A 23,197-nucleotide genomic window follows, 5' to 3' on the forward strand; every position below is an offset into this window, starting at 1 on the left:
TGGCATTTTTTACCTCTGGAAGAGCTTCACAAGTGAGTCAAATAAAACATATGAGTTCCTACAAGACCCTTCAAACTCTTCAAATCCCCGAGAAGCAGAAGAACCCCCAAAGTCTAAAAAAGAATTACCCCAAATAACAAACAGAGAGCTGGTTTTGAAGTGATTCCAATGATTAACAGCCCCGATGACTTCCACTAGCACTGACTCCTCCAGCCTCCAACAACAAGCCATTAATAAGAGCAATTTCTGCCTAAGCAGGAGCTAATTGAACACAGCACATGCAAACCCATAGGGCACCTCCTTTTCCTGCTGTGGGAGTGCCCCTTGCAGCTGGAGTGCTGAGGAATTAGGCTGACAGTAGCTCCAAGCCCTACACTGGGCAAAGCCAGCAGAGCTGAGGGAGGGAAAAGCCTCACTGAGCTGCCAAGGCTTTGATTGCTTGGCTAAGAGCAGCTGGCACAGGGCTGCAGAGATGTGTAATGGAGTTAAATACTGCCATGGGATGTGCACCCCAGTGCAAGTGGAGATACCTCCAGGAAGAGAAGGCAGTGCATGAACACGAGGACTGGAGAGCTCCTGGGAAGAGCCCAGGGCAGATGGAGGTTTTCCAAGGAAAGGCAGTGTCATTGATCCAGGGATGCACACACCTCTGTCAGTGCCCTTCTAAAACAAAGCCTCATGAATCAGACCCACATGGGGAAGCATCAAATGAGACATTTCAGCACAAAGCTGGTCTGTGCCATTCAGTTGGAGTGAGACAGGTACAGGGTTAAGGGGTACAGCACCAGTTTGCACCAGTGTGTGATGCAGAGAGCTCCTGGTGCAGCACCAGCTGCTGCCTGGACAGGGGACAGGTCTTGAGTCCCTGCAATCACAGAAAACAACTCAGAAGAGATGCAAGAGATACCAAAAATATTTTACAAAACAAAAGGATTCCCTCTTTCCTGACCTGGAGACCTGACACAAATCCATGTGCATCAAAGAAGCCAAAATATGTGCCCTGGACTGAGCTGGCATGGAGCCACAGAGGCTGGAAGGGACACAGTGCTGTCCACAGCTGCCCTGTGCAGATCTCCCAGAGATCTCCCACACCCTCCTTAGGAGGAAAACAAATACTGGGCAAAATCTCATTTTAGAACATATGGATGGTCAAAGGAGCAGCCACCACACACCTGACAAATCTGCAGCTGCCATCCACCAGCAGCAAAACGTTCAGCTGAGCCTGAAACTGGGGGGGATTGGGATGTTCTTGATCACCAGGTCCTGGGAGCAAGTATTTCTCACCCCCAAGATGCCCTTATCTCTTGAGGCAGTGCTCATACAGGGATCCAGACCTGCTACTCTCCAGTCTGCCCAGAACTCTGGACACACAAACACCCTGAGACCTGGGGCACCAACCTGCCACATCCCCACTGTCCAGTTCCCTTACACATTTTTCCATGGAACAATCCAATTTTCCTCCCACATGAAGCAATCAATCAGTGGGTGTCATGACAGCTAATAATTTCCAGTTACCTTCTTCCCTGCACACTGAATTCAGGCAGAAGCAGAAGTACATAAATACCATTTGGGTGACTATTATTAATGCTTGAACCTGCAGCCTAATGGTTGCTCCATGCTGGCAGGTTTTCTAACCCTTCACCTCCCCTCTCCATCATCCTGGATACCTAAAAATTTCACATTCTGTGATGCTGATTAAGGCAACCCTCTTGTTCTTGAGCCTTGACTATTTACATAAAGAGACACTTTAATGCATTTTGCCAGCAAGGTTTCCTTCGACTCCTTGGTACAGATGGTTGGTATTTCTGTGCTGCAGTAGCTATTAGATTGTAATGTTTTCTGTGACAACCCTGCATCATCTGTACCCTGCTCTCTCCCCTGCAGCAGGACGTACCAGGAATTCAGCTTGAGATACAGCCACGGGCTTGGGCTGCTCCCGTCTCCTGCAGGAGTTTGCCCACCTTGGCTTGGGGCACTGTGGCTTTGTGGATCCCTCTAACTCTGCTGGGGGATGTCAGGCATCTCCTCATCTCCCTTCCTTGCAGAACTGTCTCCCATGGATGATAAGCTGTTCTCCTTGGGTGCTGTCACAGTCATTCACCCTTATCACCTCTTCAGTTTGCTGACAAAAATTAACAAAAGGCTCCCCACAGGTCTGAACCAATTCTTTCTTCCTTTTTTCAGAGACACCAGAATTTTGGATCAATCTAGATCCAAGTCCACACAAGAGCCAGGCAGGGATTAGAACCCGCTGCAGCTTTGGGGAGGCCAGTGAAGGACTCTCCAGTCTCTTTCTTGTTATGTTAACAATGGCAAACACCGCAGAGACGGCGGCTGAAACTCGAGTGCTATTTAAACAAATGAATATGTAGGGTATAGTTCATACAATGCGAGTTCACACAAGGAAACTCAGAACCGCCAGGAAGCACCATATGAACCAGATTTTAGAAACAAAAACAAAACCCCAAAGCCCTTCCTCAAGGAAGCCCTTGCTGAATTCTTTCCCCTGCTGAGGAGTCCAACATCACGCCTCATACTAAAGCCTTTGCTTTTCACTCCAAGAAAGGACTTGGAGGAAGAAAAGGAAAATAAAAGCAGCACATTATGGAACAGAGCCTGGCTTACAGCCAGGGCTGGGGGGAAAGCATCACAGAAACCCTCTGGTTTAGCAGCACATTTTACTCCTGCTCTGTGGCAGAACAATCTTTGGCAAAGCTGCAGCTGTTTGAACCCGCAGTGCTGCAGAGGCTCAGCTTCCCTAAGGCGAATCAGTCAATTGGTTCAACAGTGTATTTAAAATCCCCTCGAGTCTACCTTTAAATCACATTTATATTCCTCCACCCAAAGCTAATAGTTTCTACCTGCATTTTGCTTCCTCTCTGTAGAAAAACAAGCTATTTAGCAGCCACATTAATAATCCGTGGCAATCTGGTTGTCATTTCCCTGATGGAAAATTTCACAGCGCTGCCCAGCAGCCGCGACGTGGCGAGTGCTGTGAGCACCTCACACTGTGCTGCCTCCCTCCCGCTGCACCCAGGGCCAGGACAGCAGCAGGATGGCTGGGCTGGGCAGGAAACACTGAATTACACCCAGTCAGCTGTACCTGCAGCTCAGGCATGTGCAGGAAGCACGTGGAAACAACCTGGTGTTGAGTGAGAAAGTCAGCTCGTGTCAGAGGAAACCCAGGCCTTGGAGCCCCAGCCATGAGATGGTAAAATGTGTGTTGACAATTTACTGTGGAAAAGAGCTTTGGGTGGAAGAGGAGCTTCATCCAGCAGCCATGGGTGCTCAGTCTGGCCAGGTTGGCTGATGGGTGAATGCAAATAAACAGCAAGAGGTGGGGGCCACTTATTTGTGTGTGCCTTCAGAGTGACCACTGTCATCTCAAATATCCACCCTGGCCTGCTCTGGTTGCTGCATCTGCTAAACAAGGCACTGAAAGTTTCAGGTCCCTCCAGGCTGCCTGTCCCAAGGTGAGATGTCAAACCTTCCCAGGAGCAAACTTTTCTCCCTAGCTCTTATGAGGATCTCAGCTCACCAGCTCCTGTCTTGAAGCCCAGGATGCTCTGGTGGTCCCAGAGCTACTGAATCCCACCCAGCATTGCTGGGGGCAGATGGGTGGGCAGAAACCTCTTCTTTCTTGAGTAACCTCCAGCCTGTCCTTCCTTCAGAGAGGAGCAGCCCCTCTGCCAAGGGGCCACTGAACAACACAAGGCTTTGACATGACACCTTAAAACAGGCCCTTAAAATAGTTACCCTAATATAGCCCACTGTGCCCAGGGCAGCATGTGGAAAACCCAAGAGGTAAATACTGTCTAAATAAGCAGAGAGCTTAATATAGAAAATCATGGAGTCAAGTACTCTTCAAGCACCCTCATGTCTTTGCAAACATCAGTCAGTAAAGATAAATTTGACATGGTTGATCACTCACACTTTTAGGAAAGGCTCTTCTAAAAGAAAATAATCACGTTTCAGTGTTCATAATCTCTGCAGGAAGGCCTGGTCCAGCATTTTGCCCCTCTAATTCCCGCTCTCATAACTGTCAGATTATGAAATTGCCAACTCTAAGCCTTACGAGGTTACAAAGAAACACCTCTCTGTTCTCTGCCGCCACTTCCAGCAGATGAACTAATAAAAACAAGCTCTGCTATTCCCTCCAAATGCCTGGGAGAAAGGAATCTGGAACAGTAGTAGCTTCAAAATGCCATTAAAGAAAGCAACCACCCACAGAGTCTGGAGTCCCCCCACGCCTATCAGCTCCCTTCACCCCTGTTACCCAAAAACCAAACAAAAATCTGCCTCTCGACATCCAGATGTTTGCTGGGACTCACCACTGGCCAGGGCAGACACCAGAAACCTCCTGCCCCACTTTTCCCAAGGCAAAGAATAAAGGAGTAGTGCTGTACTTAGGGTGTTTGATGATGGGAGCTTGCTCAGCCCCCATCCCCAGTGCGGTCCCCCCAGGTGGGACCTCACACCAGCATCTCCAAAGATGCTCCTGGTAAAGGGCAACAAGCTTTGACAATCCATCCCATGGGCAATTATAGCAAAGACACCTTGGATCTGCTTTCACCCTTCAGCCAAGGGAGGAATAAAAGTGTTTATTGGTTTCTGTGAGCCACCTCCTCCCAGCTTCTTTGGAGATGATCTTCCCGAGATTATTAAATAAAGGTAGAATCAGTCAAGCTTCCCTGCAGAGCTCCCACCAAGGGCAGCAAATGAAGGTGAAACCAGCAGGACTTTGGAGTGCACCACTGTTTAATGTGTGCTGAAAACAATACCTAGCCAGCCAGACTGCATCAGGGCATCAGGGGGAAGGTGCTGGCTGGAAGGGACACATTGAGCACAGCCACGTCCCCCTGGCACTCAGTCACTGAGGCATTAATGCCACAAGAGGACAGGGGAACTGGGAGCTGATCCACAGCCACCACGGGCAGCTGGGGGAGAAACACCTCTGCGTGCAACCATCAGCAACTCAGCAAACATGAAACATGCAAGGAAGGGAGAAAATCAGAGCCACGACTTGAGATGCAACGAGCTCCCAGCCAAAACTGGCACAGGGTGGCTGTGTCTTCCTGGGAGCACAGAGCTCTGACATCCCAGGAGAAGGAACATGCCGGGAGCCCTCAAGCATAGGAGTGGTCTATAACAAGGTTTGCAACATGCCTGCATCCCCACCAATAAACTCATCACCCCAGAGGAAGCATGCACCTGCAGCCCCAAGACACGCTGTGCTTCAGGCAGGATCAAGGGCACCATGCCAGCAGCAACCACAAAACCCATGTGAGGCCACAGCATGCAAAGCCTCTCAAGGCAGAGCTCTTCTCATCCTCATGGAGATGTTTAAAGAAGAACGTGGCAACTCCTTTTCTTAATGACTATATATAGGGAAAGCTCTGCTAGGTGACAAGCGGTGAGAGGCTGGAGCAGAGGCAGTCTCTTGCCTGCAAGGACTCAGATAATTGAGCAGAGGAATAGCCAGTGATGAGTCTATTTTGGACTCATAATGCTGCTGCTGGAGCGTTCATTCACCGAGGAGGCAAAGCCATTTGTTACCTTCTCTCCAAGGAGTGCAAATTCAATAGAGTTCCCTGCCTGCAGCTGCACTGACCCCAGAGCCCACAGCTGCCAGCAGCATCCCAAGCACTGCCAGGCTTACACTGAGCTGGTGGCAAAGGGCTGCTTCCTCTCCTTGGTCCCCTCACCACAGACCCCAGGGGACAGTGGTCTCAGCATGGTGCTGACCATCCCTGGCAGGGCTAGGATACTCACAGTCAGCTACCAGTCAAGGGGATTGCTGCAACCTGGAAGCAGGCTCAGAGGAAAAACCTGCCTTATTCCACTCTGGGACCCTTCCAGAGCATCCCAATCCCTCTCACCCCAAACCATCCCACCAGCAGCTGGATTGGGACTCATAAACCCCCCCAGAACCCCTCTGCAGCAGGAGCTGCCAGGACAGCACTCACCTGCTCGTGGTACTCGATTCCCATGCTGAGCGTGTTGATGAGAATGGCCACCATGATCCCACGGCCGAAATACTTGCTGTCCACGATCTTGCGGAAGGTCTCGCACACCACCTGCCAGAAGGCCAGCACCAGGTGGGCTCTCCTGGCCCTGGCCCTGCCCCTCTGGGGGTCCCTCTGGTCGCTGTAGTGGGCATCCTGTGTGAACTCGTAGACGCCCTCGCTGTCGGAGTCGGCCGTCTCGTTGTCCGACAGCTCGGCCTCGCCGGCCAGCGCTGCCAGGCAGTAGGGGCAGCTCTCGGGGCTGCAGGAGCCCCCTTCCAGCTTGGTGCAGGGGCTGGAGATCTTGCAGGAGCTTTGGCAGGGACCTGAAATGCCAGCAGAGCAGGGAAAGGGCAGCTCGTGAGCTGGGACAGGATGCTGCAGGAACAACACCCGCTCCCTGTTAGCTCCAAGCCTTTGCTCCTGGCATGCCAGGCATTTCCTAATGGGAAAAGGGCTTCTGCTGGGTTAAGCCTGGGCTCCCCAAGTGCCTTCTCTCTGTTTCTGCAGTTCTCTTTGCTGCCCCCAATGCCAGCCCAGCCATGAGCTGGGCACATCTCATTACATCTCTAGCCATCACAGGAAGGAGGAAGCAATCAGTTTCCCAGTCCTGGCAGGATCCTGGCTGTAATTATCAGGAGGACTGTTAGCAGCCTTCTTTCCAGTTCCCTCTCCTAATGCTCCAAAAGCTGCCCTCTCCACATGCTGGCCTTAGTGGCAGCTGCCAAGTGTCTCCTGTGTGAAATACCAGTGAGATATTCCCCAAAATTCCCATCAGCTGGCAATGCATGTGCCTGACTCCTGCACGGCAGCACCCAGCAGTGAGATGCAAACCCTGCTCTAAACCAACTGAGAGCCCAGCTCTGTGTGTTTAGGTTCTGGGCAGTGCTGGGCTGGGGGCAGGATTTGGTCTCTTCCCTGCACAGCTCCTGGCTGGAATGGTCAATGCCATTGCATTGGAAAAGGTGGAAAAGGCACTGACTGCCCAGGAAAGCTTGGCCAGAAACACTTCTTGGAGGCTGAGAGTGTTTGGACTAGACTGGCCTGAGCTCCCAATTTTCAGGATATGGAGGGGGAAAGAGCATCTTGCAGTGAAGATATGAAACCTCTGATTCAAGAAATATGCATTCAGTGTCTGACTCTTACAGGATTCCTGAGCAAATCACAGATTTTCAATACTTTCCATCTGTGACTGCCTTTGTTCACTCTCACAAAGCAGACACTCAATCTCCCTGAGCCTTGTGTCCCATGGGAGCAGAGCTACACAGTGCTCAGGGGTGTGATAGGACTCAGATCTGGAAGGTGTCCATCTGCAAGCTCTAGCTGATTTTGGGAGTACAGGACTTGGGAAGTGTTCCCCTGTAAATGGTTTAGGAATAGACGGAAATAATGGAATTTTGTCTTAACATTTAATCTAAACCCACTCTCTGCAAAATTTAAAGCCATTCCCTCCTTCCTGTCACTACATGTCCTTGTCAAAGTCCCACTCCAGCTCTCTTGTACTTGTCTATTCTACAAGATGGGAATTGCAAAGAAAATGGATTCACTGAAAACCCTCATATCCCTTGGATTATTGCAGGTAAGAAGTCTGGGAGGTTGAAACCTCTCTCCTAAATTTGGCTATAAGAGGCATTAGGTAGGTCAGAAGATTCCTGTTCATCTCACCTGGAAAGCCATCGCCTTTCTCTGTAACGTGGACTGAAAAGAACCCTGCAAAAATTCAGAGAGAGAAAAAAAAAAAAAAATTAGGACAAAAATTATATTTCTGGAAAGCAGCCCTAGATGTAGATCCAAGCCCAGCTCACCTGTGCTCTGTGTCTCCAGCAGCTTGTGCATGGTGCTGTAGGGCCCGGGCGGGATGTTGAGGCTCGTCAAGGTGCTGCTCCCAGCACCCACGGCCGCCTCCCCCAGGTTCTTCTCCTTCAGCACCTCGTGGGAGGTGCTGGAGTGCACTGTGGGGTACACCTTGCTGCCCACCATGCTCTTGGGGATCCCCTCGGGGCTGGGCAGGCCGAGGCTGGGCTGCGCGAGGGACGCCCGGCAGCGCACGGGCTCGAAGTGGCAGTCGGCGTGGTAGATGCTGTGCACGGACTCGGTGTTGCTGGGGGAAGCGCTGGGCGCCCCCAGGGAGTTGGGGGCCGAGGGGGGCAGCATGAGGCGGCCGGTGCCGTTGTGCAGCGAGCCGGTCTCCACGTCGCTGATCTCGGGGCTGGCGCGCGGCGCGCGCAGGTGGCCGTTGCCCAGGTGGTAGTGGTGGTGGTGGTGGTGGTGGTGGTGGATGAGGTGGTGCACGGAGGATCTCTTCCTGCCCCGGCGCTTCCTGGCGTGCCGCTCGGCCCCCGCCTTGCTGCCGGGGCTGCTGAGGAGGCCCATCCTCACGCCTGCGGCCCTGTAGGCCTTCACCAGCTGCTTGCTGCCCTTCCGGGCGATGTACACCAGGTACTTGAGCAGCTCGTCGTAGCAGCTGCCCGGCTCCGAGAAGCTGGCCAGGGTGCTGGCGTTGGACAGGTAGCGCACGCGCTGCTCCTTCATCAGCTGGCTCTCGCGCTGCTTGGTCTCGGAGAACTGCGTCGCTATCACCACCAGGCACAGGTTGATCATGAAGAAGGAGCCCACCTAAGGGGACATCAGCCACATCACACTCCATGTCTCAGTGTGGCCGTGGCACCCCACAGGGCACAAAGAGTGGGGGGCAAGCCCCGCCAACCCCGCCCCTTGTGTCACCCACCACGGGCTGGGCTGAGTCACCCCCCAGCTCCCACCCCAGGGACTCCCACGCCAGCCCTCCGAGGAGGACGTCAGAGATCAAAGACGAGAGAAGATTATTTTGACAAAAATCTCTTGCTCTTTTAAGACGGTGTTTTTCCCTCTCCACAGACAGCAGTTGTAATTATCACAATTAGTGGCATTAGGATGAATACTGAGCCTTCCTGATAGGAGCGTTTTTTTCTGCCAGTGTGTGGGCAGCTTGCGAGCGGATCCCTTTCCCCTGCTAACGGGATTTGCGGGTGACTGTTATGCAAGGGCATCAACAGCCTGTACCCACAGCTTGGAGATTTTCTTTCCAACCAGGGTTTCATGAGGTTCTGCCTTCTGCACAGCCCAGCCTGGATCACAGGGAATTACTGACATGCTAACGGGCTATCACACACTGCTAACGTTACTCGCACGGCATCTGGAAAAGTACTGCTTGCTCTTCCTCTTCGTCATCTTGGGGAGGCTGAGAGGAAGGGTTTGCTTCTCTCTTGGGGAAGCTAATATTAAAAAACAACATCATGGACTAAACAACCATCTACTTTCTCGTCAGGGTTTGAGTCCTGATTTGATGAGGAGCAGAAACCCCCACAATGACCTAACTGACGATGTGCAGCTATTTTTCTGGACTTAGACCAATTGTGCAGCAAGACAAGGAGTCATCTCACTTAGCTACATCTGAGTGAGGCACCTAATGATCCTTTAGAGTCAAGAGAGAAATAGGTGCATCAAGTCTGCAATATATCTAATTTATTTTGAATGTCTACCTTCAGAGGAGATGAATCACCCCCTTAAAGCACCTATTTTTCTCCCTTGACGATAAAGGGAGTCTAGACAACGAGCTCAGTCAGTCACTGTAGACAATTTTGCTTGCACAGATGAAGCCCATCATGGAGCCCACCCCATAGAAACTCTTTGTTGGCTCCTTTGTGGGTGGCCTCAGATGATGCTGTGAAGTGTGGGTGGGCTGTGGGCAGTAATCTCTTCCCTCCTTTCTTAACGTGCCTCTGAAGTTTGGGATTGTTTTCCTGAAACATCCCCACTGCACCAAGGACCCAGCCAGATGGGTTCTTCAATGCCAGGGAATTTTTGGGCAGCCTCTTCCCTTTCTGGCACTCAAAAACTGACCAGGTGAAATTTGCCTACTTTAAAACTTAAATTCAAGGTAGCAAGCAAGAGAGAGAAGCTTGGAGCACAAGGAGAGAGGTAGTAGAAGCAGCAGCAGCAACAACAGAAGTGTATCTACCACTGCTTGAGCACATCTTCCTTTCCTTCCTCTTATTTGCAGTAAAATGCAGCTGCAGCACAACTCTGTAGGGAAGCTGCATTTCTCCCAGAGGGCTGGTTGCTGCTTCAGCTTTTATATTCACTGCACCCTCTGCCCTGTTCCTCTGGGTGACTCTGGTCTCTCCAAATGGCAGGAGAACACTCTGCACCCCTAAGGCCACTCACAATGATCAGGAGTATGAAGTAGATGAAGTTGTAGAAGGAGTGTGCATCCATGACAAAGTACATGATGTCCACCCAGCCTTCCAGCGTGATGACCTGGTGGAGACAGGAAGGGAAAACAAACTCCTCAAGGCTCAGTTACAACAAAGCACACAGGCAAAGTTTCTTCTGGCTGGGTCATGTCTGACACCCCATAGTAGGTCTTGTTGTAGTACAAGATGCTAAGGAGCCAACTCCTGCTCCTCCCAGTGCCAACAGCCACATTGCCAGCTGCCCAGACTGAATCTAGCCCCTTTCCAGCTGTGCATTTTGCAGAGAGAAGAGCAGTCTGTAGGTTCTGCCCCACACCAGCATCATCAGACTGCACACCCACAGGGTTTTGTCCTTGCATGTGAGGTGGAGACGTTCTCAAAACAGGCATCATATTGTATCCCCAACACTTGGAGCACCTGTGCACTATCATATAAGTGCTCACTAGTGCCAAACAGCCCCCAGGAGTGCAATTCCACAGCCTGGGAACACGGTGGGGGCAGGACCTCTGTTTGCCCAGGGTGTGACAGCTCACCTGAAATATGGCAATCCAGGCGTAGCCAATGTTATCGAAGTTGATGGCTCCCTTGAAGGGGTTGTGCTCCCCAGCAGAGCAGTTGGTGTAGTACTGGTTCCAGTTCACACAAGAGGTGTTGGTGGTGTCATTGTAGGAATAATAATCCAGGGTGCACTCCAGGCCCTCCTCCCTCCGTGTGGGGATGCTCCGGCAGTAGCGCATCCCGTTCTCCCGGGGCTGGGAGCAGATGAAGGGATTCTCATCCTCGTTCTCTGTCTGGTAGTACCGCTCCAAATCTACTGTGTAGGGGCTGAAAAAGTCCAGACAGGGCTGGGGCTTGCAAACTGACTGCAGGCAATCTGGCAAGGAGATAGCTGTAACAGCACAGTCTGATATCTGCTTTGCTGGATCTTAAAGCTGTTTCTTTAAAGAAGGAATCCCCTTAGACTTACTGCAGCCTCACAGGGTAAGCTGATGTCCTTATCTGGGTTTTGAGAAACTGAGGCAATGCACTTGGCCCCTTGGCAATCCCTCTGATGGCATTACTAAAAGTTACCCCCTCTGGAAGCACTCTGGCTTTGACTTTAGGAGACTAAGAGAAGGATTCAGCATGACAGGGCTTCTCTGAAATGTCTTTGCTGCAGTAGCATGGAAATTGGTCAGTTTAAGTATGTCCTCTAAGTCCTGTCCTTCTATAGATGCTGAGAATCCTTTAGGGAGGCTCTATCTAGAAGGACCTCCCAAGATTCCTAAAAATCAGAGATAGGGACTTCATCTGCATTTCACCGTGTCAGTTCAGCCCACAGATAAGCTCTAAATTCCCTCTGAGGGTGGCCTTACCACAGCAAACCAGGCAAAAATACCCTTCAGGGAGATGAAACAACCCATGGCCAGTCAGAAACTGGCTCCTTGCTCTGCACACACTATCTCCTTAATGCTGCCAGGACTCCCACTAAAGCTTGCAAAGATATTTTTAAGCCTAGTTCAGCCCGGTTAATTCCTGCAGAATTGCCTGTAATACCCTTCAAAGCCTATCTAAACCCCTGGAATTCTGGCTCAATTAAACAGCACCCAAACCTGTGGCTCTATTGGATTTACTCAGTGGTGAAGCTGTCCCCCTGCTCTGCTGACATTTACTTAACAGGAACTTGTGCTGGTAATGACACTTCAGCCACCCTTCGAGGGCATGACCTGCAGGAGGGGTGGGAGTTCAGGAGGTGGGTGGGAGAGGTTGGAAGGTGCCTCGTGCCAGCCTGGCCACAGGAGCAGCAGCAGCAATGTGGTCCTGCAGTGTACTGAAAAGAAGATTTGGGCTTGGAGGATTCCTCCATCCAGGTGTGAATCCAGCCAGATCCACGCTGGGGAGTCAGCAATCCACTGAAATGTGACCTGCATGGCAGAACTTGGCAGAGCCATCAAGGATTTGCAGTCACCTGCCTTTCTCCAAGCATTTGAAGGGATGGAAATGGTGCAAAAAAAAGCAGGTAGGTAAAACAGGCATGGAAATCCTGAAAGAGGCTGTCAGCTGCCAGGTATTTCAACCACTGTTCAGACAGTGCTGCATCAGGCCAGAATCACAACTGTTATTTTGGCCTTAAAATTCAGGGATCTGTGAAAATTAACACTTTGGGTTAGGGACTATGTCTTGCTCTGAGGCTGAAAAGTATTTAAAATGCACAGTAGTTTCATTAGCTTTTCCTGGAGTTTAGGTGGGACTACAAAACACCCTCAGCCTCTGGAGGTGATTCAGACCTGGGCATCTCCACACAGAAAAGGTCTGAACTGAGAAAGCCTGAACCCCCATTCTCAGAGGGTTTTTTTTCTGGAGGATTTTAGCAATCAGGGAGGTTCCCAAGTGCCAGCTGAAGGTTAAGGACAGCCTGCAAATGCAAATGGCAAATTGTCACAGCTCGCTGTGCGTGCCCAAGCAGGAGGGACGGTGGCATTCAGGAGCAGGGAGCATTTACAGAAGAGAAGGGCTTTTTACAGAGCAGATCCTGCAGGGCCAGCCTCCCCCAGGCTGGGAGACTCTGCAGCTGCCCACACAGACTCACATGCTGAAGTTCTCGGGGAGGAAGCAGCGGTTCCTGAGCAAACCTGCCCACAGCTGGACCCCCACAATGCCGAAGATGAAGAAGACGAAGAAGCAGAGCAGGAGGACGTTCCCCAGCATGGGCAGCGTGTCCAGGAGCAGCGTCACCAGGATGCGCATACCTGAGGCAAAGGGGAGAAGTGCACGTTGAATTTTCTTGTTCCAGCTCTGTCCTCCTGACCTTTTCCTTTCCACACATACTTCTCCACCTGTATTTCCTTCTATTCTTTGCTTCTACCCTCACATCCACGTGGGGCTTGTGAACAGCCACAGCTTCCCATCCCCTTTGGCTTCCCCTCAAAGCCCCTGGAACACCTCCTTTCATTCCTGCCTTGCTTCTGGACACCAGACCTGCCTTCCCTTGTTCCTCAAATCCTCTTCTCCAAAGTTTTCTAGCAATTATGTTTCCTTTCTTCCCTCAGATCGAATTCTGATGTTCTTCTTTGCTCAATCGTATTTCTTTGTCCACTCAGTATATTTCAAAATTCCCTTCCCTCCCTCTTTCCCCTCATCTACCCTAATTGTCCTCTCTTCCTTAAAATACAGGACTCTCTCTGGCAGTTAATTCTCACAACAGAGAACAGCCAGTTCTGTAACAAAGACAAATGGATGGTGACTTCAACTTGACATTTACACACAAAAAATTGATTTAATCTGACATCTGTGGAATATTCTGCTCATCTCTCACTCTCCTTCTTTCCCCATGTTCTGCACTCTCTCACTTGCTTATATTGGCTTTTATCTAAAGAAAGCTTTACTGTTGCACTCTTTACTTTGATACTTCAGAAAGACTTTTTTTCTGATGCTGTCAACTCCTCTCTCAGGGTTTTTCTTCTACTCCTTTACTGGGGAACAACGACCTTGCATCAACTCCTAATTAACTAAAATTACTTTCTGTGGTTATTGCATTGATCATCATACAAAGCTCATTTTTTATTTTTCCCACCTTGCATTTCTATCCCACTGTAACTATGTTGCAGAGAAGACAAGATAAATTACCCAGGATTTCAAAACACATTAAGTGAATTACATCCCCAGTTAGACAGTGGTGGATAAATTCAGCTGTCCACCAGTTCAGCAGTAGGGATAAAAAAAAAGAACCATTGCAAACAGGATTCTGAAGCTTCTGTAATGATTGAAACATCAGCAGCAAAGCCAGATTAAGTTCAAGAGTCAGGAGCAGGAAAATAAATAGATCCCAGGCACTTCCAGCATCAGCAGAGAGAACTGAAACAGATTAGTTCTCATCAAGGCATTGGGCCAGTTCAGATAGGGGAGTGCAGACTTGGATTCAATTTGGCTAAAACAGTACTTTTTTGATGATTTGATGACCAGGATTGTAGGACCAGGAAAAGGATGCTTCTGGTGCAGTTGTACAGTTTAACATACCTGACCATACAGCACCTGAGAGGAACAGTGCTCAGTGTGTGTCATGGAGCACTGGGGCTTGCCCAGCATGGGGCAGGGGGAGGGTTTGTGATGGCCAGTGCCATCTGGGGCTGGGCTGCAGCAGCAGGCAGTGCCATCCACTGCTGCCTAAAGCAGGGCTGGGACCCCTGTCCATGACCTGATACAGCAGGACTGGGGAGCCACTGCCCATCCCAGCCAGGTCTGCTGTGGAGATGCTGGGGGTTTGGGCTCTGTGGACCAGCTCTGGGCTCCTCAGCACCTCCCAGGGGGCTGCCTCCAGGCACAACAAGACTGCCTCACCCCAGTTTCTCTGGGGAAGGATGAAGTATCCCAGGGAGGTGGGAGCAGCATGGCTCAGCCCCCACTGCCTGTACTGCCTGGCAAAGGCTGTGGGCTCAGCCAATCCCTATCACCTGCAGCCCTCTAGCAGCCTCCTCAGACCCTCTCCAGATGAGAAAGGAAGCTGTTGGAAGGCAGTCCTGGATGACTTATTGACTCATCTCTGATGCCATGGTGCCCAAAAGAACCCAGTAGTGACCCAGCACTGCCAGGCTTGAGCAAACACTTGAGCTGTGATGTAAGATCAGAGCATCTGGGTTTGGCCTCCCATCTTTGGGGCATGGATCCAGACAGCTTTGGGGCATGGATCCAGACAGGGAGGAATAAGGATGTGACTTACTGGGGACCCTGTTGATGGCCCTGAGCGGCCGCAGGACTCGCACGGTGCGGACGGCTGAGAAGCTGACGTTCTGCAGGTCCAGGGAGTACTCCAGCATCCTGGGAGACACAGAGCCACAGAGCAGTGTCATGGATCCAGTCAGAAATGTTAGATCATCAAACAGTATAAAGCAAACATTAAATGCCAGCCACTCACAGAGGAGCTTGTTACTGCATCTCTCCCATCAGGAAAGTTTGCCAGAGGAATTAATTAAGGCTTGTTTGTGTGTCAGGATAAAGTCAATGAGGGGGGAATGTGATACACCAGCTCACACAGCCACAGATCTCTCTCTCTTCTGCTTTGGTTACTGTTTTTGCACAGGGCCAGGCAGAAGCTTCTGAAAGTCCCTGCACGCTCCAGAGAGGAAATTTCCATCAATAGAACAGATACTGTAATGAATGGGAGTTTGTTGTGCTGAGCCCCACCACAGTCCTGAAAGGAAGAATATCTCCTGGTGCAGCCCCCTCTGTGGGCCACAGGAGATGAGCAGCACAGGACACTGAGCTCTGCTGCCTCTGCCCACAGAGACCCTTAGCAGGTGGGACCAAAACTGGTGACACTTGCAGATAAATAATGGAGCCAACATGGACCTAGGAACCCCCCAGTGCTCCCACTGTCTGATTGGGTTATTTCCCAGCTCCACAGAGAAGCAAAATTCACAGGATTTAGTCTTAGGATGCACCTGGATGGCTGCAAGTCCCTGGGGTGCCCCAGCACCTCTCACTCTTCTCATGGCACCTTTGCTCAAGCACAACAGAGTCCCCAGTCAAAACACCTCCAGGACTTTGCTCTCTGGCCGTGGAAGATCCAAGAGCTCTGCCCAGAATATTCTTGAAGAGGCAGAGCCAGGCAAAGGTAAGGAAGACAATCCTGGGGCTGCCTGGACAGTCAGGTTCCCATAGGCAACCACAGCATATTAATCTCTTCCAAGAATTACCAAATTCCATCTCCAAACAAGCTGGGTGGTTCTCTCCCTCCAACTCTGAAGGCTAGAATTTCAGTCTGAATTTATTCAGGACGAGCTCATATCCATTTTTTCTCACAGCAGCACCGTCTTTAAAGTAGCTTCTCTAGATGTTATTTGTCCCTGATGTTTACCCACCCATGTATTTACAGAGGACAAAGCACATCTCCTCTCAGCCTTGATTTTGCAAAGTCAAACAAATCAAGTTTTTCCAGCCCCATCTCACAGACAGGCTCTCTGCTCCTCAGTCACAACCTTCCCCCACATTTGACCTGGTCTGAATTAATCTCACCTGATTAGGCATCAAGTTTCTGGAGGAGGTTTTGGTTGCTCCCAGCACCAAGGCATCAGTGCTGTCCCTTTCCTCCCTGCTGAAATCCCACAGGATCCATCAGTGCTGTGTTGGGTTTGCCGTGGCTGCAGCACTGCAGGCTCCTGTTCCTGCTGTGATCAGCCAAACCCACTCTCCTGCCTCATCCCTCCTGCAGGTAGGGGTGCCCCAGGGTGGAGAAGGCTCCCCTTCCATCCCCCAAATAAACAACTCTGTGTTCAGTGCAGTGAGGCTTTACTTGATAGGCTCTAATGAGAATGATGATGATGATCAAACCATATCTAAGACCAAAATAACCTCAACATATTGCTGTCTGCTTAGCAATGGGGCAGTTCCAGGATTTGGAGGTTGGACAGGCACATATGGATACCACAAATTTATTCTCAGCTGCTGACCAGAATGGAAGGCAGCATGTTCACAAAATCCCACCTGACCTGGGGAAGAAAACCAGCCCCTTCCTCAGTGCACAGGACTCCCTGCATTGGGCAAGCTTTGGCTAAGGTGAGGAGAGGGGCAGTGGTTTCCCTGGCTTTCATTGCTGTCAAGTTTCACTCCCTGTTCAAAAAGATTTCTGTGTGGTTGGCAATATTCAGGTAAAAAGCCCATATCAAACACACAGCTTTTCTTTCATCCATTATTAAAACAGAGGCTGCCAGCAAAACTCAGAGCAGCACGTGGTTACATGCACCAAGACAAATCATTTTCTGATTAATGACAGCTCCAGACACACTTCCAGAGATGCGACTGCTTGTAAGCTGCAAAGGACGTGCTGTAAAATGCATTTTGATGTAACTTATTAAAAAACAATTATAATGCCATATTTAAAGCAACAAGCCAAACAACAACCCAGAGACTTGAGCAAGCACTTGAACACCATGACCAAGAGCAAGAAGGTGATCTCCTGCCTGTGCTGCTGGACACTGCTACTAGAACTGGTGTCACAGCACTGCCAGGCTCAGCCACAGACACAGGCTACAGGGTCCACACCTTGCTGGTAACCAACAGCTCAAGTGCCTTGAGAAAACTCAGTATTAGAGGAAAAAATGCCAGAAAAGCTCAGTTACTAAAGAGCAAGTCCAGTGAGAACACCACCAGTCCCCAGCTCTAAGGTCATGTCCCAAGGCAAGGGGAAGCACGGGAAGAATCAATCCACATCCCTGCCAAGGGAAGGCACTCAGGGAGAGCAAATGTCAGGATGTCACCAGCTGGTGAGGTGACAAGTACATTTACCAGCATATATAGCATTTATGCATTGGGAATCTGCAGTGTAAAAGGCTCCTGATGAAGCTTCAATTCAAATGTCATCTCTGCTCAGAGGGAAGGCGCGATGCCTGTCAGCACCGCTGCCACCAGCCTGGTGCCCAGCCAAGTTAAAGGCTCAGAGAGAAACTCAGCATTAAATAGGATGGATTCACAGCTCGTCAGGGTGATCATCAACCCCCGATCACTGGAGTTATTCAGAAGGAAAGCGGAAATATCTAGGACTTTCTAAGAATAAAAGTGGAGCATCTGCAAAGCCAGACGTACAACGGGCTGCTGGTGGGAGGCAGAGAGGGAGCTGATGCAAACCTTTGGCAAATGCTTCTGCAAGCAGGAAAACTCCCAGAGCTCAGCTGACAGGCAACAGGGATGGCTCAAGATGGACCAGGCAGGTGAAGCTCATTCCCATTCCACCTGGAGACAGTGAGTTGGAGCATGCTGGGGTTTCTCTCATGTAAAACCGGGAAGGATTGCCTGAGTGCAGTGCCAGGCAGCAGCCCTGAGGCAAAGGGTTTTCAAAAGTGGAGCTCAGGGCATCACAGGGAGGGTTAAAGGGGCTCTGCTTACCAGAGTAACAGAGCACAGAAATTCCAGTGAAGTCCTCCCCACACCTAGCCAGCACCTTGCTCTCAGCCCTGACTCTGCTCCCATCGCCAGGATCCCTCCTGCTCAGGAAGCAGAAGATGTGAGAACCCAACAGAGTCACACGAAGATTTTCTGCTGAGGGCACTTTCCAAGGAAAGCTTGAGCTGTCCCCTTTCACAGCTGGGCGCTGGGGATGCTGCACAACCAAGGTCACAGGAGGAAAGGGTGGCAAAGCAGCGGTGGCTGCAGGCAGGGCCAGCCCTGAGACTGGGAGCTGCCCACCCTGCACTGCTGGCGAGAGATAGGCTGAGATTCATTCAGCGTTAAAAAGCTCCCCAAACTGGGCATATAGACACCCTTTATCTACAAAGCACAGCCATCAGTGGGTGATATTAAGCCATCGGTGCTGGAAAAGACAAGGGGAAATGACTTAGGCGGCGTTGTATCTTCAGAAAGCTGGAATGAAATTTCCCCCGGCTCTTGCCAGCTTGGCTGTGCTCTGCTTTCACTCAGCCTTGCGAGTCTCACCGCATCCGTGGGTGTTGCTTAATTTTAAAAATACTCATTTCAATCAAGCTGAACAGAAGAAAAAGAATAGCACACAGAGAGCATGAACCCTGCAGCCTGCTGGATCTGGCTGCACCGTGTGTCCCAGCCAGGACACTTGACTAATGAGGCTTTTGAAGCAGCAGCAAGTTCAGCTGAAGAACTGAAAAGAAACTAAAGAATTACCTTTTAAAAGGTCCTAAAACTTAAAAAAAAAAAAAAAACCTCCAGGCTTTTCACAGGTGGATTTGAGTCAGCTCAGCTGCAAGGGAGATTGCTGAGGGCTTTCTTTTCCCCAGCAGGTTTCTGTGAGTCAGGGATGCTCGTTCAGGATGCTCTGCTCCCAAGGCTGTGGGAAGGCAGCACGGAGCATCCACAGCCATGGATTTCTTCTGTGCCCAGGTCTTGGCTACCCCTTTATCCACCCAAAAGTAACTTAAAACATTAAATTGCACAGCTCAGCTGCAGATATCCTGGAGGTTCATGATGACAAGTATTGGCTTGATGTTGTGCTGGCACTTCTGCTCAGAGCACAAAGCACCTAATTTGGGATTAGTCAGGACACAGTGGGGCCGTGGAGGAGGCTCCCAGTTTCCAGGACACTCACATCCATCCTGGAAAGCCCAGGAGAGGGCCAGGCTGCTGGGAGCAGGTTTGGAGCAGCTCTCCCTGTGGCACAGAGGGGCTGTGGCTGCACATTGGGTAATTGTGTGTGCAAATCCTCCCCTTCCATGGGCACTGCTGCCATGTCCTCCTGTGCTGCTGGGGTCAGACAGCTCAACAGGGGCAGGTGGGATGAAAAACCAACATTCATCCTGCCTCCTTCTTAGTTTCATTTTTAAGGGATGACAAGACTGATATATGGGGTAAGAGCAGCCTTTGCCTGTAGGTAGTCCCACACCAGCTCTTTCTTCCTGGTGTCTGGAGCAGGGAGCTGAAACAGCCCCTTGATCAGCCTTGAACAGCTAAAATACCCTTCAGAGGAGCCCTGCCTGCCCGTGGAAACTTCACCAAGAGCACCCAGCAGGAATCCTGTCACCTATGAACATAACAGGGCTTCCTGCAGCCTATTTCATCCCTGAAATTCAGTGCTCAAAACCAGGAGGGAGAAAAACATCCTTAAGGTTGTTTATGAAGGCTTCAGTGAAGCTCACTGTTTAATACAGCCTTCAACAGAGAGAGAAAAAAATCATAACAAAGATTAGAAATGTTCAGGAAGCAAAGAGAGAAAGAAGTGGTGTCTGTCCCTGAATTAAGCAGCCTGCCAACCACCTCCAGCCCCAGCTCCTCTTCAGTCATAAGCAAAATATTCCAGAAGTGTTTAACTTTCCTACAAAGCCTTTGAAGAGGCTCGTTACCATTACAATGAGCAAAGCACAAACAGGGCTCCTCAGTCCTGGCCAAACAACTGCCTGAGCCTGGAGTAACCCCAGAGCCAGAGAGCTCAGAGGGGATGATGCACAGCCCTGCTCGGTGGGGAGCAGGACGTGGGCACAGGAAGGCAGAGAGCAGCCCCATGAGCTCTGACAGCTCCAAATTAGCCCCTGGTGTAAAGCTCTCCCACAGGAAAACAATAAACCATTAGGGACTTTTGTTGTTTTGGGCTTAGAAGAATAGAATAGAATCATAAAATCTCCTGAGCTGGAAGGGAACCACAAAGATCAAAGCCCAGCTCCTGGCCCTGCACAGGGTAACTCCAAAATCACACCATGGGGTTTTCTGATGAGGATGGCTTCAAGCCCATTTCAATCCACACAGATGCAGAGTCATGGAAGTCCTTATCTGAACAAAGCCAGAACAAGCTGTGTTCCTGCAAGCTGCTGGGCCTGCAGCAAAGTATGGGCAGGTCTCAGTCTGTGGCCACCCTGCTCTCACAGCTGAGCAGGGAAGGTGTGCCTGTGCCAGGGAAGGTGTGTCTGTACCAGAAATACTGTACCTGTGCCCAGGGAAGGTGTGCCTGTGCCAGGGAAGGTGTGCCTGTACACAGGGAAGGTGCAACTGTGCCAGGGAAGGTGTACCTGTGCCAGGGAAGGTGTACCTGTACACAGGGAAGGTGTACCTGTGCCAGGGAAGGTGTACCTGTGCCAGAAAAACTGTACCTGTGCCCAGGGAAGGTGTGCCTGTGCCAGGGAAGGTGTACCTGTACCCAGGGAAGGTGTAACTGTGCCAGGGAAGGTGTACCTGTGCCAGAAATACTGTACCTGTACCCAGGGAAGTTGTGCCTGTGCCCAGGGAAGGTGTGTCTGTGCCCAGGGAAGGTGTGCCTGTGCCCAGGGAAGGTGTGTCTGTGCCCAGGGAAGGTGTACCTGTGCCAGGGAAGGTGTAACTGTGGACAAGAGCTGCTTGCAGTGCCTGTTAACCTTCAAAATCTTCTCTTGCAAGCAAACTCCCCAAATCCCCTCCTCTAAAAATAATGCAACATAATTATGCCATTCATCACTTTTTTCCCTCCCCTTTTCCCCCATGCAACTCTGTAACCTCCAGCCAAAAAGCCAAAGCCGTGTTTCCCTAAGCAGAGTTTTGATAATATAGCACTATTCTCATCTCCAGCAAGTTTTGCTGTAATTACAGATGTGTTGCAGACATTACACACTCTATAATTAGCACTAATTGCATTACATTGTCACAAAGAAGTCATTTACTCTCCATGAGTTCATGAGATTGATCTGGACAGTTTAACAGAGATGAGATGCACTTAATGGCATCCCTTGGAAGTGGCCAGCAGGAGCAAGGACAGCATCCAGGAGGCAGATTTGGGGCAAAAATGCACAAAGTGGCTTCTCCACAATGATAACCTCTGTCAGATCTGGAAAGTTCTCAGAGAATGGGGAAGATGAAATGAGACAAGTTGGGGTTTTGGTTTGTTTTGGGTTTTTTGGGTGTTTTTTTTTTTTTGTTTTTTTTTTTTTTTGGTTTTTTTTTGTTTTTTTTTTTTTAATTTGGTTCGGTTTGGGGTTTTTTTGTTTTTGTTTTTGTTTTTGTTTTTGTTTTTGTTTTTGTTTGTTGTTGTTCTTGTTCTTGGGTTTTTGAGGGTTTTTTGTTGTTGTTGTTGTTGGGGAGCAGTGTGGGTTGAAGCCTGTTCTAAACTGGTGGTGGCTGGGAAGGATTTCTATGGATGCTGTGTCTGTGGGAGTGTGCAGCCCCAGTATGACATGCTTTCCCCACCTGATGCTGCCCCACAGATGGAGTTTGCTGCTTCACTCCTCCCCTGACATCACGAAAAGGGGCAGGGGAAGCAGGAGAGCTGGAGCTCAGGGTCCCTGCTTCCCTCCTCCCATGTCTTACACATAAAGGGCAGAGAAAAAAAGTGAAAGCAGACACAGAATTGCTTGATTGTGGTCACCAGGACCAGATGGAAACCTCAGTCTCCTCCCCTGGCATTCCACTGGGGAACCTGGTTGAGGCCCTTATGTGACACCTCCATAAAAACATGACTCACCTCATCTGGTATGAAAGCAAACCCAGCTGGGTTTGGAGATTGCCCTGGCACTCACTCTCCAGGGCCCCAGTTTGGCTCTGGCCTCTTTCCTGACCCCTGCTCAGTGCAGGATTCCTCCCTGCAGAGCTCAGCCCATCCCCTGCCCCACCTGGGAGCCAAAGAGCTGCACTAAGGGCTACTGAGGAACTTCCTCTGCCTGCTTGGGCTTTGACCTGCAGCACCTTTATCCCTTATCCCTTACTGTGGTTTTCACCTGTATTTTAGGTCTACTGAGGGCTTGGGACCTTTATTTTTTTTCTCTGCCACAGCAGTGTCCCATTCCTGCAGCCCCTTTGGCTTTCCAGGATTGCAGCAATGCTCTGAGTGGGATGCAGCACTCCAAGAGGGACTGGGGGAGAGCAAAAGGGCACAAAAGGGAGCAGAGAAAGCTGGAGGAGGAGAGGCTCTGCTTTGCATTTAAATCCAGTTCGATCCTTTGCCAGCTGAATTGGTTTTGACAGAGCCCAGATGGGAACAGTTCATGCACATGAAGGAAAGAGCCATCACTTAGTGAGAGGCAAAACCAACCTGGCAGGAGGCACGAGAGGGTCAGGCTGCCATGCTGCAAAATCCTCTCCAGCACAAAAAAGGCTCTGCATGTTGGGGATGGGGATCTGTGCCATGATGTGACTGCCCAGGAAGGAGATAATCACATACCCAAACACCTGGCCAGGTATGCAGAGGTTTCTTTGCTTAAGCAAAGAGCAGTCTGATATTTTGGCACAGGAATAAGGATGGTCCCTGCTGGTGTCCCTCTAGAGTGATGATGATCATGAAGGGGTCCCCACAGAAGGACATCAGGGAGAAGTCTGGCTCCAAAGGCTTTGCAAGACCAACAAGCAAAGGCAGGACCAGGCTGGGAGGGCAAGGTGGCAGCACCCAGCACAGGGGAGGTGGGAACACCCAGCATCTGTGACCATGCTCCCCCAGATGGGATGTCTGGCCTTGCTTGGCTTGGGCTCTTCATCATTATTAATTCTGGTATAAGACATAATAAAGAAGAAGAAATGAAGGTGGGTTAGCAAGCTCCAGCCCTTGGATGTGCTGCTGGTGTCTAC

At 50.4% G+C, this 23,197-nt stretch overlaps 1 protein-coding gene across 1 annotated transcript in view; it reads right to left on the reverse strand.

Annotated features, from left to right (window-relative positions):
* CACNA1G (calcium voltage-gated channel subunit alpha1 G) overlaps positions 1-23,197 on the reverse strand; it is a 147,001-nt gene that overhangs the window by 77,434 nt on the left and 46,370 nt on the right. The window contains exons 4-10 of the mRNA XM_056505572.1: positions 14,937-15,034; positions 12,810-12,969; positions 10,774-11,065; positions 10,212-10,304; positions 7,811-8,621; positions 7,671-7,715; positions 5,967-6,331 (exon numbers count right to left, since the gene is read on the reverse strand). Coding sequence (XP_056361547.1) covers positions 5,967-6,331; positions 7,671-7,715; positions 7,811-8,621; positions 10,212-10,304; positions 10,774-11,065; positions 12,810-12,969; positions 14,937-15,034 — 1,864 coding nt within the window. The remainder of the gene's footprint in view (positions 1-5,966; positions 6,332-7,670; positions 7,716-7,810; positions 8,622-10,211; positions 10,305-10,773; positions 11,066-12,809; positions 12,970-14,936; positions 15,035-23,197) is intronic.

Source organism: Oenanthe melanoleuca, chromosome 18 (genome assembly GCF_029582105.1).
Source record: "Oenanthe melanoleuca isolate GR-GAL-2019-014 chromosome 18, OMel1.0, whole genome shotgun sequence".
NCBI classification, from domain to species: Eukaryota; Metazoa; Chordata; class Aves; order Passeriformes; family Muscicapidae; genus Oenanthe; species Oenanthe melanoleuca.